The 15,416-nt window shown below is 35.9% G+C and overlaps 1 protein-coding gene across 1 annotated transcript; it reads right to left on the bottom strand.

The window, feature by feature from the left end:
• Nucleotides 1-402: 402 nt before the first annotated feature.
• Nucleotides 403-13,834, bottom strand: mcrs1 (microspherule protein 1). Its single transcript, XM_039663297.2, has 15 exons — nt 13,508-13,834; nt 13,219-13,270; nt 12,680-12,842; nt 12,458-12,596; nt 11,067-11,231; nt 10,880-10,989; nt 8,240-8,348; nt 7,971-8,109; nt 7,811-7,886; nt 5,510-5,538; nt 5,337-5,429; nt 5,172-5,254; nt 4,588-4,675; nt 2,287-2,414; nt 403-894 (listed from the first exon to the last, which is right to left on the bottom strand). Exons 2-15 carry the CDS (start codon nt 13,226-13,228, stop codon nt 808-810), a joined length of 1,419 nt encoding a protein of 472 aa, XP_039519231.2. The 5' UTR covers nt 13,229-13,270; nt 13,508-13,834; the 3' UTR covers nt 403-807.
• Nucleotides 13,835-15,416: the final 1,582 nt, after the last annotated feature.

Genomic DNA, 15,416 nt, shown 5'->3' on the forward strand with positions numbered 1-15,416 from the left:
ATATATTTACCAAAAATAGCAATAAATAATGTCAAATATTATTAGAATTTGAAATAACGTTTTTATGCAAATATATTATAAAATGTAATTTATTCCTGTGCTCAAAGCTGGATTTTCAGCATAATAACTCGAGTCTTCAGTGCCACACGATCCTTCAGAAATTGCTGATCAAGATAAATGTCTTATTATTATCAATGTCGACAACTGTCTCATATTAGAATGATTTCTGAAGGATCATATTGCACTGAAGACTGGAGTAATGTTGTGTACTTACTAATTGTGCTTTTATAATTAGATATGAAATGTTCTTTTATGTACTGGACGTCCTGGTCTTGCAACAGTTCAAGTCAAGGTCCAAAGGGAAGCAGCTCACAAAGTCAATAACAAAGATATTACCAGATGCAGCATTAAAACACTTTTCTGTTTTAATCGATCTTCATGAATATATTTACACTAGTTCTGTCTTAGCAGAATATTAGCATATCGTCTTTGATTAGACAATACAAGGCTACTGAGTTTTTAATTATAAACAAACAAAAATGTACAAGTCAAAACACTGAATTGAAAAAGGTTCACTTATACAAATAACAGCAATTCTATCTCTCTCACACACACACTGGGACAATGTTCTCAAACAGTTCAAATGTGCCTTAAATAATAGGCATATCAAATCTCCAAATGATTCTCCTCCGATCTGAACTCCAGATCCAGGCTCGGCTGTTTGACGAGGGCCCGTATGATCGTGTGCTGGAGGTCTTCTGCTAGGACTCTACGCAGAGATAAAGATAGGACTGAGCGAGTTCAGCATCACGGCTGGTTCATCTTGGCAGCTTCAGCTTTAATGAGAGAGATCAACTCCTGATTGATCAGGAACACAAAGCGGAGACCTGCAATCTGGACAGACAAACGCATGTGCTTTATTGGGCATGTTTATTATGCAATAATAGGAACAGATAAGATAATGCTTTTCTTATTCTTTTTTTAGTCAATCATATTCATTCACTAATGTCATTTCAACAGTTAGATCCTCAATAATATACACATCTTGTTAACCAGCTACAAAAACTATATGACATTATGTTTTTATCGACGAGGAGCTATCAACCCCTCTAGTTTTTCACGATTGCTGAAGACAAGGCAATCTAATGGAAGTTGCATTATTTGTATGAGGAGATGTCAGTGAGTGGGCACATCAAACTTGTCTTATATCCGTTTTTTTTTCTTCTAATTATTCAACACATGACTGGTTCCCTGATATTCAGATTCACAAATATGCATCAGTAAATGTATTTTGTGTTTGAAATGTAATAATCATGTTAGTTGACCAGTAAGTTAAATGAGCACCGCCAGGTTTGAGTAAATGTTTTTCTTAACACTTTTTCTTGTGATCTTAACATGTATTTTTGTCCACTTCACCCCAAAGACATGAAAGTGAGTGGCTGATCAACTGGGAAAAGAATAGAGTAAACTTTATAGTAGGGCTGTAACGATACCCTCATGTCACAAGTCGATACGCATCACGATACTGAACTCACGATACGATATTATTGCGATACTCCAAGACATCTGGTAACAGGTTAACAAAATATGTACTGTTGATTAAAATGCTAAATTTGATATTACATTGTAGGTTTAAATGAATAGGCTTGGACTTGTAACCCAAGGACAATGGTTGACACCTGAATAACAATATTCATGATTCTGAAGCTGAAATTACGGAGTTATTTCAGATGAATATGCTTGCACGCTTTCACTGATTAGATATATTTAAGATAATGTCGGCCACTTTTTACTGGTAACATCAGACATTTGGCATTATCAGGACCCACAAATATTCCCCCATTGCATTATTATACATTATATATAGTTGTTTAAAGTAGTACTGACACTAAAACCTGATTTTTTTTTACTTGTTTTTTTTACCTGATTTTTATTTTTTTGACTATCCACGGTACATATTGTTGCATTTTTGTGGCACAATATATTGTCACACCCCTACTTTATAGTGATCTACACAATGCGTGATTGATGGGAATAAAACAAGTGGTCAAACTTAATTACTGTACGTTTCAAAAATTATTATTTTTATTTTGCTGCTTCTAAAGACGAGTGTGTATTTTTACAAACTATGAATCCTTTTAATGGTTCTTAAGTTTGTTTAAACACATGAAACAACAGTCATTTATATACCATGTACAAACTGTGCAGTCAATGAGGTAAATCACTAATTTTAACATTTTAACAGCTGTAATTGTGTGACTCAAATGCAAGTGTGCCCCTCCATACCTCCATCACAGAGTTGTTATTGAGTTTCCACTTGTTTCCAGATAAAACTGGTCGTCCATCAATGTAAATGGGTCTCCGCCCTTCATTAGCGATGAAGAAATCTCCATTGTTTTTCAGTTTAATGATCCCTGGTGTTAGAAAACAAACATTATTTCATTTATTAAAGTGTTCATATAACTCAATGCCACACAAAAGTCCTGGTGATGTTAATTCAAAGCATCAAAATGTTCAAAAACATTTTGGTGACATTAAACACAGGCTGAAAAGATTATGTGCTTCAATGTAAACTCACAGCTGACACAATGCTTTGGAAACCATGGACTATGGACTAAATTGAACATCACATGGCTGATGTTTTACAAGGATAACAGTGAATAGAAATATTTGCCATAACAGCAGTAAACCTAAACGGGATGCTAATGTTAAACCAGAGGAATGTGTCACACTTGGACGCTTGAAGAAAGTGCAGTTTAATGTGTGCTGGAGAATTAGTCATTAGGCTCATTAACACTGTCAGTGAAATGTGACCCAATTGCTCATATGTGACACAGATTGGATGTGTTCTATGACAGTGTAAACTGAAGAAAAAAAAACGCATGCATTCGGATATTTCGAGATCGGTTTCAGGCCTCATTCATAAGTAAAACAGATCTAAATCAGATAAGTGCCAATGCGAGCGTCATGTAAACAGGCAGATCGGATATCTGAGGCATTAGGCTAGCCTCCACGGTTTAATGACGAGAGCAACCCGACGGCATCTGCAAATGAAACGTGTCGTCGTAGGACAGGAATGTGGACTCACGTTGACAATAGTTTTTGCATGCATATGATATGCACTTTATGGCGTGTAATACGCACACACTCCACACCCCTAATCCTACCCAAGGGCATTTATAGTGCGCATCGTGCACCCAAAAACTATTTTTGGTGTATAAATGGCACGAGAAATAAAATTAGCACTTTAATGAGATCGTGTTGTATGTTCCCACCAGTCCTGAGATCTCGCACACAATAACTGAAGCATATGCGCAGGCTGCATTTCGTTCTCCTCCGCCTAAAAATCGAGGTGATGTTTGGCAAACTTCGCATATATCACAAAGCTAGCATCAAGCATATTCCGCATTCGTCCATCTGTGCAAGAACCCCCTTAAAGCATGCGCAATGTTTCAGATAGTAGGCCTATATCAAGTGTAAACACATGAATCAGATATGGGTCGCAATTAGGGATGGGCAACGATTAATCGTGATTAATCGAAAATAAAAGTTTGTGTTTACATAATATATGTGTGTGTAGTGTGTATAATTAATTTGTATATATAAATTAAATACTAACACATGCATGAATATATTTAAGAAAAATGTGTTATTAATATATCAAATATTTATATTTTTATATAATATTAATTGTGAATAAATATATATAAAATACATACATGCAAATTTTTCTTAAATATATACATGCATGTGTGGGTATTTATATATACAAATTAATTATACACACTACACACATATATTATGTAAACACAAACTTTTTTTTTGGATGCGATTAATCGTTGCCCATCCCTAATCGCAATTGAAAGAACGTGTAAACAGACGGTCAAAAAAACCCGGATATAGGCAACGAATCACTATAGAGTGCCGAAGTGATGACGTCACTTTGTAGGACGACTCGGAAGCTAGCGGCGCATGGGTTCCCTCGATCGAAATGCTATGCATTTTCCCCATAGACTTTTGGAAAATCGTAAAAAATAAGATCTGTGTTCAACAAAGAGTTGTGACCCTTACACGTTTTGTCTATCAAGATAATCTTTACAAGTTAATCCAAAATGTATACATTTGAAGCCAATGTATTTTACATGTATGAGACTATTTTACTATTTGTAAAATATAGTAAAATGATATTTTACTATTTGTAAAATAGTCCCAATGTAAACATGTATTAAAGGTGTACCGTAGTGGTTCAGGATAAGATAAAAACACAGATTGGAAAATGGGTTCATGATGAACTCGCTCATTATATACATTTCGTAAATTTTGAACAGAAAAAAGCTAAAGACTTTTATTTAATGCTCATTGCTCAATTCTTTCAAAATATGACATGACACCCCCCCCCCCCCCCCACAGAGCTCACTGAGGCCCCCTTGTGGGCCATTGGGGACCGATGGTTTCGTGAATAAGTTGTATAAGTTTAGTGGTGCAAAGCTATTTTTAGCATAATATTTAGCATCAGGACTGAACACACACAGACAGATTAAAGCACTGTGCAGTTCAATCATGAATCATGATGTTGAATCGTCTAACCCTGTTTCCTGGAGATCTTCCATGCAGGCCCCTCCAAAGACAGATCCACGTCTATCTGCTTGTCTTTAGTCGCACGACCCAGTGTGATCTGAAACGTGTCAATAGAGTTTGTTAAGGGTCGTTTGTGGGTGAACGGTTCCTTTAAAAACACCTCACACTGCATTAGATGACTAAATATCAAAGATAGCACAAAAACACATTTCAAGTGAAGCATTTGACAAAAAATAAAACAATAAAACAATAGATAAAGCACAGGCTAGTTCTGAGAAAAGCTTGCATTGGTAGCACTTTATTTAACAGTCCTGTTCTGCATTTACATACAATGTACTTTACTATAGTAATCACAATACCGGTGTAAACACTACATACTAAACCAGAACCCATTTACATTACTCAGAACTTGCTTGTGCAATTATTATGATGTAGTGAAGACACTATCACAACTAAAAAGATGTTTGAGTCTCCTTTAAAGGTCAGGTACAAGTTAATACACTGATTTGACATATACTGAAGGGATCACAGAAGCACAATAGATGTTTACCCTTCATACACACTTATAATGTCAACAGCAAATGTTCACTGACCTCTCTCGATCTCATCAGATATCTGACCATTCGGCCACGTAAAGCTGCCAGCGTCTGGTTATCAAAGTCTGGTGAATTCATGCCTGAAACAATTACATCACACAATCACTTGAGTGATCACCATTCATTTCATAACCATATTCAAAACAACGTCACAAATCTGACCTGTGATGCTGTCCACTAACACCTGCCAGCGAGGAAGTTCCTGCTCCAGTTGTCTGATCTCACGCTTCTGATGTCTGTCCGCAATCATCAGCTCTAGAAGACATGTAACATAACATGTCAGACAGCGTTCAAACAGCTACACTGAAACAACAGGAGGCTGTATGATAACTCACCATGCTCCAGGACTTCATCTCTGCTGTCCCTGATGAACATGATACATGATCAGAACCAGAGTCACATGATTATCACAAAAGGCTGCAAGCTAGTCAATGAAGCAACACATTATGGACTGGAATATAGGGATTACATTTTCTGCAGGGCAAAACCTTGTTCAGTTCCAGCGTTCTGAAGTCAATGGGTTTTTGGTTAAATGCCTGAAAAAAGGTCCGTGATGAACACAAGCTCAAGATAATTTCAAATTGTATTCTAATAATTCTAATTCTAATGCTCTTCAAAACACATTAAAGGGATAGTTCACTTTGAAATTAATTTTTGATATGTTTTATCTGACCTCAAGGGCACCCAAGATGTAGGTGTCTTTGTTTCCGCAGTATTTTCAATTTGGATATTTTTAGGTCAAACCGTTCTTGTCTGTCAGTCATATAATGGAGGTCTATGGTCACCACCTCGAAGAGCATGCACAGAGAAGTCCAAATTAAACATGATTTAATGACTCGTAAATGTAAGTACACATTGATGGCCTAAGACACGAAACGAGCGGTTTGAGTGAGAAAACGAACAGTATTTATATCGTTTTACCTCTTACGTACAAGCGCGAGAGATCACTTCCGGCGCTTGCACAGACCGAAGCGCCCGCGCCCTCAGATCACTTGGACGTGGCTGTGGTCACAAGAGGGAAAACGATATAAATAATGTTCGTTTTCTCACACAAACCGCTCGTTTCGTGTCTTAGGCCATCAATGTGTGCTTACATATACGAGTCATTAAATCATGTTTAATTTGGACTTCTCTGTGCATGCTCTTTGAGGTGGTGACCATAGACCTCCATTATATGAGTGACAGACAAGAACGGTATGACCGAAAAATATCAGAATTGAAACTACTGCGGAAACAAAGACATCTTGGATGCCCTTGAGGTAAGATAAAACATATCAAAAATTAATTTCAAAGTAAATCATCAACCAAACAGGTTATCTTACACACTAGTCCACTTTTACATCCTCGTGTTTATATTATTATACCACTATTTAACCAGGAGGTCCCATTGAGATTCAGAATCTCTTTTACAAGACCTGGCCAGAGTAGCAGCCAAATCATAACAAATGCATACATAACAATTACATTTTCATGATAAAAGAAGGACACAATGAGACTTGTTTAAGAAAAACAAGAACATATCTCCATCACAATACTCTTTATAATCACACTCTTGCCAACTATTATAACTTACTTTCAAGGAAAATATATTGTCGAAAGCTTAGTGATGGTGTCGTTTAGCTTTTTACATTTAGCTTTTTACTCCTGCCGATTGTATTTAGGTTTAAAGTTGTGTTCATTTGAGAAGAAGATTATCATCATGAGAAAAATATGTAAGAATCATAAACTTTCACTGGTCACAGAGCATATTCCTGCAATAATCCAAAAGCTAATAGGAAAGACCCAATTGGGTTTTGTCGAGATGAATCAGGGTGATGCAAACTTAAGGAAATACATCATCACTGTAGCGCTCTATTAAGAACTAATGTTATGTAAACTTTTGACAAGGTGTAAAAAACTTAAATGTGTTATAACACACTAAAAAAATAAGTTGAATGGGATTATCCGGCTAGGTGTTCATTGGTATCAAACAACCAGCCGTTGTAAAGTGGAGTGTGCTAAAACCCAAAGTACACTTCTCTTTTTAGGTGTATGCTAGGGTCTGGGTAAAGAGTGCATGACACAAAATATGGTCATCAGTACAGTAAGCACATACCGTAAACGTGGATGAGAGACTGTGCAAAGAGGTTAGAAAGTAGCCGTGTTTGTACAACTCAACCTTAAAAGATCATAAAGCTGTGCATATATGCTAACATGCACGTAAAAAAGGAAGTAACTTTGTACTTAAATGCTGCATCCACGCCATATCATAATTACAGTCGTTTCGAGATGACAGCACGTGATATTCTACTCGGTTACACTATCAACACCTAAATCAATATGCAGTGGTCATGTGGTACAAGTAGGAGACCTCAGAACACAGCTACGACCGTGTAATGCTTACTGACGGCACCTCAACTACATGCAAGTTAATAATACACCGCTAATACAGTGCATGAACGTGTTTCTAGTGGCTGATGTGACATTCTGAACTGTGTACTGCAGCATTACAACATCTAAAAATGTTTAACTTTGCGTTGTTTAAAAAAGTTAAAATGCACACTGCAAGAATAAGTGTTACTATTATGAGTCAGTGAACTGAACTCACAACGCATGATGATGTATTGTTAGGTGAGATGATAAAATGGTTCACTTACTTGAGTTTGGCGTCATCAACCACCTGCTCTGCATCAGAGAAGTTCAGCACTTGCTCTCCTTTAGGCAGAGGTTGAACTAGAAACAAATCAGATGAAATTAAATGACAGCGATCAGCACAAGCAGGATCATCAGACCGAGTGACATTTAACAGCGTCTCACCGCTCTGATCCTCCAGTAAATAATACTGCTTCAGCAGCTGCCAGTGCACCAGCAGGTTTTTAGCAGTGCGTGATGGGTAAAACACATTTGGGTGCTTGTTCAGCAAATCCTGAAACACCTCCAGCTTAGGCTGACTGCTCTACTCACAAACACGAGGCAAGGATCAATTAAAAGTGAAGGAAACAGAACAGAAGAGATATAGCATCTATAAAGCATTCATTGCTACATCATCAATGCATGGGATTAAAGTGCAGATGTCGTTTGCTCACAGAGACGATCTTGGCGAGAAGGGCTTCCTCTGCCTGGCTGAAGAGCGCTTTACTCTGGATCGCAGCGATGGCCTCTGGGTGAAGCTGTCTCATGGCCTGCCACGCCAGCCTGAGGAACAGACAGAACACTTACAAAATTAACATTCAGATTCTAAGATATAGAGTAAAGAGTAAAAACAAAAACACTTTCATTAATTACTAACCCTCATATCTTCCAGATAACAAAACCTGAGGACTGTTTTACATGCAAAGCGGTAAAGACTCACTGGAGGGAATCTGTGTAGGATCTAATGATGCTTAATAGCAACCTACGTGTGTGTGTGGCTTCAAGAAAGCAAACATACATCTGTGGTTTTCTTAATACTTTACATTTTCTTTGTACTTACTTTGTACCTACTTGACTCTCATTGGAAATATAAACACTACCGGTCAAAAGTTTTAGATCGGTAAGATTTTTTTTAATGTTTTTAAAAGAAGTCTCTTCTGCTCACCAAGGCTGCAATTATTTGATAAAAAATACAACAAAAAAAACAGTAATATTGTGAAATATTATTACAATTTAAAACAGTGTTTTTCTATGTGAATCTATAGTGAAGTGTAATTTATTCCTGTGATCAAAGCTAAATTTACAGCATCATTACTCCAGTCTTCAGTGTCACATGATCCGACAGAAATTATTATAATATGACGCTCAAGAAACATTTATGATTATTATCCATGTTGAAAACAGTTTTTTACATTTTTATTTCAGGATTCTTTGATGAACAGAAAGTTCAAAAGAACAGAATTGATCTGAAATGGAAAGCTTTTGTAACATTAATCACTACCATTCAAAAGTTTGGGGTCAGTAAGAATTTAGTTTTATTTTTGAGGGAAAGAAATTAGAAAATACTTTTATTCATCAAGAGTTAAATTGATCAAAAGTTACAGTAAAGACATTTATAATGTTAGAAAAGATTATATTTTAAATAAATGCTGTTCTTTTGAACTTTATATTCATCATAGAATTTTTTGGGGGAAAAATGGTACACGACTGTTTTCAACATTGAAAATAATAGTTTATGTTTTTGAGCAAAAAAAATCAACATATTAGAATGATTTCTGAAGGATCATGTGACACTGAACACTGATGTGTAATCAGCAACAGTAATGATGTTGAAAATTCAGCTTTCAAATTACATTTTAAAACATATTAAAATAGAAAACAGTCATTTTAAATTGTCATAATGTTTCACAGTATTACTGTTTTTCTTTTTCTTTTCTTCATCAAATAAAGCAGCCTTGGTGAGCAGAAGAGACTTCATTTAAAAACATAAAAAATTTCACTGATCTAAAACTTTTGACCGGTAGTGTATATATATATATATATATATATATATATATATTACAAAACATTTATTAAAATAATTAATAAAAAAAAAAGAATCCATTTAAAAACAGAAAGTATAGTTGGTGGAGTTCGGTAACAAGCTAGAATGGTAAGCAATTGAGGAAGCCTCTTGTAATAAGACTTCATTAGTGGCTCTGCTTAATCCAGCTTATTCCTACGATGATGCTTTGCGCGAATTATGGGTGTAACTTCCGCTAAGCTGTAAACAATCAGTGAAAGGCTCACTCTATGAACGCAATACGTTACAAAAGTGTCATTAATCGACTCACCCTTCAACCATTGAACATTAAAATAAAATGTAAATGTTTAAAAGAATCAATGGGTACTTTCAACAGACCAAAAATAGCCCCATAAGTGCGAGTCTTTGGTTAAATATCACTGTAGTAGGCAAATATCTGTATTCTATAACAAGCCTTAATCAAAAATGTTCATTAACTTCAGCATTACGTGACTATATCAAAGCGATTCCCGTCATTTTGACAGATTATAAATTGCATTTACCAGTGAAAACAAACCTGGAAAGAGACGTGAGGATTTGAGGAGAATAACTTTGTGTATTTCAGTGAATTATTAATGGAATATTGTAAATTAAAATCAGGAGAACAGACCACAAATGTGTCGTATATGTTGCACTTTTTCATACTTTTACAGTTGATTGCAAAGGAAAAACAAGAAAATCATCATGAGGAAAAGAAAGCAGCGACTGAAAAGAGCTCTTGCCGTAGATGTTCTTGTTATAACATGTCACGTTGACATACCAAGTATAACGTTATTCTCATGATGTCTGAAAATAAATCATGAAGGAAAATTGACAGCTCATCCAGTCAAACTGACGAATCAGCTTTATTTGTAGGGCAACCTTATGATTTGAAATGATTTATTTCAGCCTTTTTGAATGGAAGTTCCCCAAACCGGAAGTGCCACTGATCTAAAACTCAAAACGCAGTATGGTCGTCAGGAATAAGGTAGATACTCCCATTAAAAATGATCTCAAAACTATAAACGGAAATATAGTTATTTCTAACTTAGAAAGTGTGGAAACAAATCAGACAGCTTCAAAGAGCAATAGGACAATCGGTATATCTTTTCTGATACTATTGAGCAATTAATGTGGAAAAAATTCTTGAAATTTCGTCGTTTTGTGTTTCAGAACAACATTAAGTGTTGTTTTTTTTAATGTGAACTCTTCCTTTAATGTTTAAAACTGGGCATATAGCTATATAAGCATGATGCTTAAGTCAAATACTCACTTTGATATGACAGGGTCATACAGCAGAGCGTACCAGCGCTCCTGGATCTCCCGCAGTGTGAAGCGACAGCTGAATTTCACCCCCAGATGAACTGACGTGAGATCTGTAGTCTGAACACAAAGTACAAGCACTTCAGTTCATCTCTGACGTAGCCAGCTTCTAAACGCACTCAGATCTGACAGCTGACCTGTAGCACGGCATTGATGAGCAGAAGGTCATCCGTGGGTTTCCAGCGGCCCAGGTCTTTGGTTATCTGTAACGGCTGCTTGTTTTTCTTCATTCGTTTGGACATTGATGAAGGAGTGATGAGCATGGTAAGAGGAGGCGTCAGAGAGCTACCGGACTTTAAACCCTGCGGTTCAGAAACAACAGAGCATTCAATGAAAATGAGTTTATCATCACAGACCCTAAACCTGTATATATTGCACATAACTTCAAAATAAATGAAAGAATGATATATATATCTTATTATATAAATGATTCAATTATATAAAATAGAAAAATCACAAAGACACGGTACTGCAGCCATGTGGGATATTTGTTGCCTGGGACAAATATCATCAGGTGCAGTTTAGAGTAATTGAAATATTACCATTTACATATACATAAAACGCTCTCACATTCACATGCAAAGATCGTATACACGCCCAACACACACACACACACACACGCCTTGGATATTCACATTTACTCTCACACACTTCCACTACGGCTCAAAAGTTTTGGAATAAGAACATTTTTAATGTTTTTTAAAAAGAAGTGTCTAATGCTCACCAAAGCTGCGTTTATTACAGTAATATTGTGAAATATTAATGCAATTTGAAATAAATTTTAACTTTTAAAATGTAATTTATTCCTGTGATCAAAGCTGAATTTTTTTAATCTTCAGTGTCACATGATCCTTCAGAAATCACTCTAATATGATGATTTAATGCTCAATTCTTATCATTTATTGTTGCTGCTCAGTTATTAATAATGGTTCTTATTACTGTCAATGCTGAATAGTTATTTTGTGGAAACTATGATACCTTTTCCAGGATTATTTAATGGATAGAAAGAACAGCATGCATTTAAAAGAGATTTTTTGTAACATTATGAATGTCTCTATCACCTATTGACATTTTAATGTGTCATTGCAGAATAATTTTTAAAATATCTTACCCTAAAAATTTAAATGGTTTTGAAAAAATTGAGGAATGGGACAACTGTTTTCAACAAACATTATAATCAGACATGTTTGTTGAGCAGCCAATCATAATATTAGAATAATTTCTGTAGGGTCATGTGACACCGAAGAGTGGACTAATGACGCTGAATATTCACAGCGATAAATTACACTTTTAAATATATTAAATAATTTAATTTATCATAATATTTTACAATATTGATATGTTTCATTAAATAAATGCAGCCTTGGTGAGCAGAAGAGACTTTCAAACACATTAGAAAACTATAATTATTACAAACATTTGACTGGTAGTGATTAACTCTCTCTTTCTAACTTAATTATGCAGTTTAGAGATGCTTGACCAGAAAATGGTACGATTAACCACAATGACATACAGTAACCTTCATTACCTTCTTCTTGTCACTGGATGTGAGGTCACTCCCAGGGCATCTGATAGGCTCAATGACTGGCTGACCTTTGACCCGACTGGTAGATTTCGCCAGGCTACTCTCAACCAGTTCATCATCAAACTTCTTTCTCTTTATTGATCTATTGAATATAATGACAAGACACCTTTGATTTACAATGGCGTGTACATTAGCAGTAGTGAAGCAGACGGTAGCAGAAGAGACCTGGAGGAGCTCCTGCGTTTGGGAATGATTCCCGGTCCACTGAAGGCCTGAGCGGCGGTTCTCTTCACACCACCGGCCTCCTCGTCCTCAGACCTGCTCTGCGAAACCATCGGCCCGACTGACGCTCCTGCAGCCACGGCAGACGAGATACCCGCCTTTACGTCTACAACACATCACATTATCAACAAGACAAGTGAATAGAGAGTGATTACAGTAATTATTCTACGCATCCGCTCAGCTTTTCAATATTTTAGATGCCACTGACCCCCACATATTCATAATAAAACAAAATCACATGTTTTTTCTAGACTTTTCCGCAGACCTTCTGTCACTCCCCAGAACCCCTGACGTAGATTACAGAAAATATGTGATTATTATATGATATTGCTAACAAAAAGTGTCCTGTAGTACAGCAGTATTAGTGTACTATATATCAGTAGCGTTGTCTGCTAAACTTGAACCAGCAAATGTAATAAAGGCTCAGTCTTATGACATATTAATGTTATTCTTCTGTCAATATAATGTTCATGTTGTCTTACCTTTCTCCATGATCAGCTGGTTAACTCTCAGAAACCTAAAGAATCATGAATACTGAAAACAGACAGAGAAGGTTATGAACACAGACCAACACAACAACAAACACTGTTAAAACATGTGCATTGGTTAGAAAGACACTATAATACATCGCATATTTATATGTTAGATGTGTATTATTGAATTGAATTGCTTTGTAAGCTCTAACAGCGACAATTGTATTGTTGTATCAACCATGACACCAAAACAACACATTTAGACATTGAAAATCGAGAATTCGGGCGATGTGTTTACCTTTATAATGAGTATCGCTACGCGCTGACTCTGAATAATATAATATAATATATATTCAAATATTACGCAATATGTTATTCTTGTATGTGATAATCAAAATAAGAAGCAACGAGGCTAAGCTAACTGGAGGCTTCTGTGGAGTTTGGAACGTTTCCGGGTTAGACCGGAAATGTCGTTACAGAGAGCAACAAATCTCTGTCCAAAGCTGGTCCAAAGTTACCAAAGACTTGCGATAACTGCACTGATTGTGATACACACACTGTAATTGTAAGGTATTATTAATGGTGCTAAACTTCAGTGATAGGAGAAACAAAGCTTTATGAAAACCCTGATTACAATTCGATATTCACTCGAAGCGCTAAACACCATAGTTTAGCGGCACCTGCTGCTCAAAATGGTGTAAATGCAACGGAAACTAATCTCTAACATGTAATGAATCATGACATCTTTTACAAACCAATAGCAAATGTTTTCAAGAAAGCATAATCTATTAAAAAAAATTCTACAAATGATTAAGTAGCATTAAATATAAGGTTTCTGTCAAATTTGATTTCTTTTATGTATAGTGCTTGTTTTGCTATTAGCCAGGGCTTGGCAATCTATGTGGTAGCCTACATTAGAAGCAGTTAAATTTAACAAACCAAGCATAATTATTGCAATTAATTATATCTAATAAAATAAACCTACACGGTAAACTTGCTTGCCTTGTTCCACACTCATTTAATTAGAGGTGAATGTCAGATTTCAGAAGGAATGGCAAACCTCTCACAGGTCAGTCAGTTTTCTGCCATTTTGCTCAGCTTCACCCAGTCATGACTCAGAAGGGTTTAAGGAATTCGAGGAACTCTAAAAACGCTGCAATGGTGTCAATCATTTAAGCTAGTTTAATATTATTTATATTCATATAATGTAACCCTCTGTATTGTTTATTATTGACTTGTTTTGTATTTGTTATTATTGCATTATAAAAAATAAAAAGAAGAAGTGAGCACGGGAAGATACAAGTAGCCCACAACACCCGTTGATTCTGCTGTAAATCTGCTGTTTCATACTGTCAGTAGGCTACGATTCGTTTTTATTATGGGAAATAATTGACTTGACAAATCGATTCATTTTAGTTATATATATTAAAAAAATACAACCCAGCCTGAACAAACAGTCCATACAAGTTTCAGTGCTGTCTTGAAACAGCAATGATGAAGAACAGACAAATGATTCAGGGATAGGGTGGGAAGCAGCACTTCTGAGACCCGGATAATTAACCAGTCCTCTGTGTCCAAAACCACCCGGCTCACACCCCTGGTTAGACTCACATTGGGGTATCGGCTCCAGGGCAAAACTGATCAGAGAGCAGGCGGCTACACTGTAATGTTTTTGAATTGCTCTTTTGGCTCTTGGATCATGTCATACACCAATCGGTCTACAGCGGAGCTTCAAGCCGAACACACCTATTCATTTCTGAAGGATCATGGGACATTTTTAAAAGAAATCCAAGGCATCATCACTAAAAAGTTCAACTACAATGTCAAAATAAAACACTTACAAAAAAATACCAAATTTTTATTTAAATCTATTTACTTCTCATTGGAGAATTTAAAAACATCAGAGAAGCATGAATATGTAAATGTGCTATTCAATTATTGAACTTAAAATATCAGGGGCTGGCAAAAAAAAAAAAAAAAAAAAAAAAAAAAAAAGTTTGGGCTTTGATATTGGATTTAGGTCGAGTCCTCTATCCTTTTTGAACAAGAAAATATTCATCAATCGAGCTTAGTTTGATTAGTTAACCTCGACAGCTGTAAAAGTAAAAATGTGGTTAAAGTTTGCCAATCACAGCAGTGGGCATTTACACTGAAGTCTCACAGGAGACATGCCCCTTTAAACAGAGTATTCAAATCAGAGGCTAAAA

The sequence above is a fragment of the Pimephales promelas genome, chromosome 21 (assembly GCF_988280905.1).
Source record: "Pimephales promelas chromosome 21, fPimPro1.hap1.1, whole genome shotgun sequence".
NCBI classification, from domain to species: domain Eukaryota; kingdom Metazoa; phylum Chordata; class Actinopteri; order Cypriniformes; family Leuciscidae; genus Pimephales; species Pimephales promelas.

Bases quoted from the DNA above. Each gene is read 5' to 3' on its own strand.
- mcrs1 (XM_039663297.2), bottom strand. The intron at 8,349-10,879 runs GTGAGTATTTGA...TCTGTTCCTCAG, and splicing joins TATGACCCTGTCATATCAAA to GCTGGCGTGGCAGGCCATGA. The intron at 8,110-8,239 runs GTGAGCAAACGA...GTTTGTGAGTAG, and splicing joins TTCTCGCCAAGATCGTCTCT to AGCAGTCAGCCTAAGCTGGA.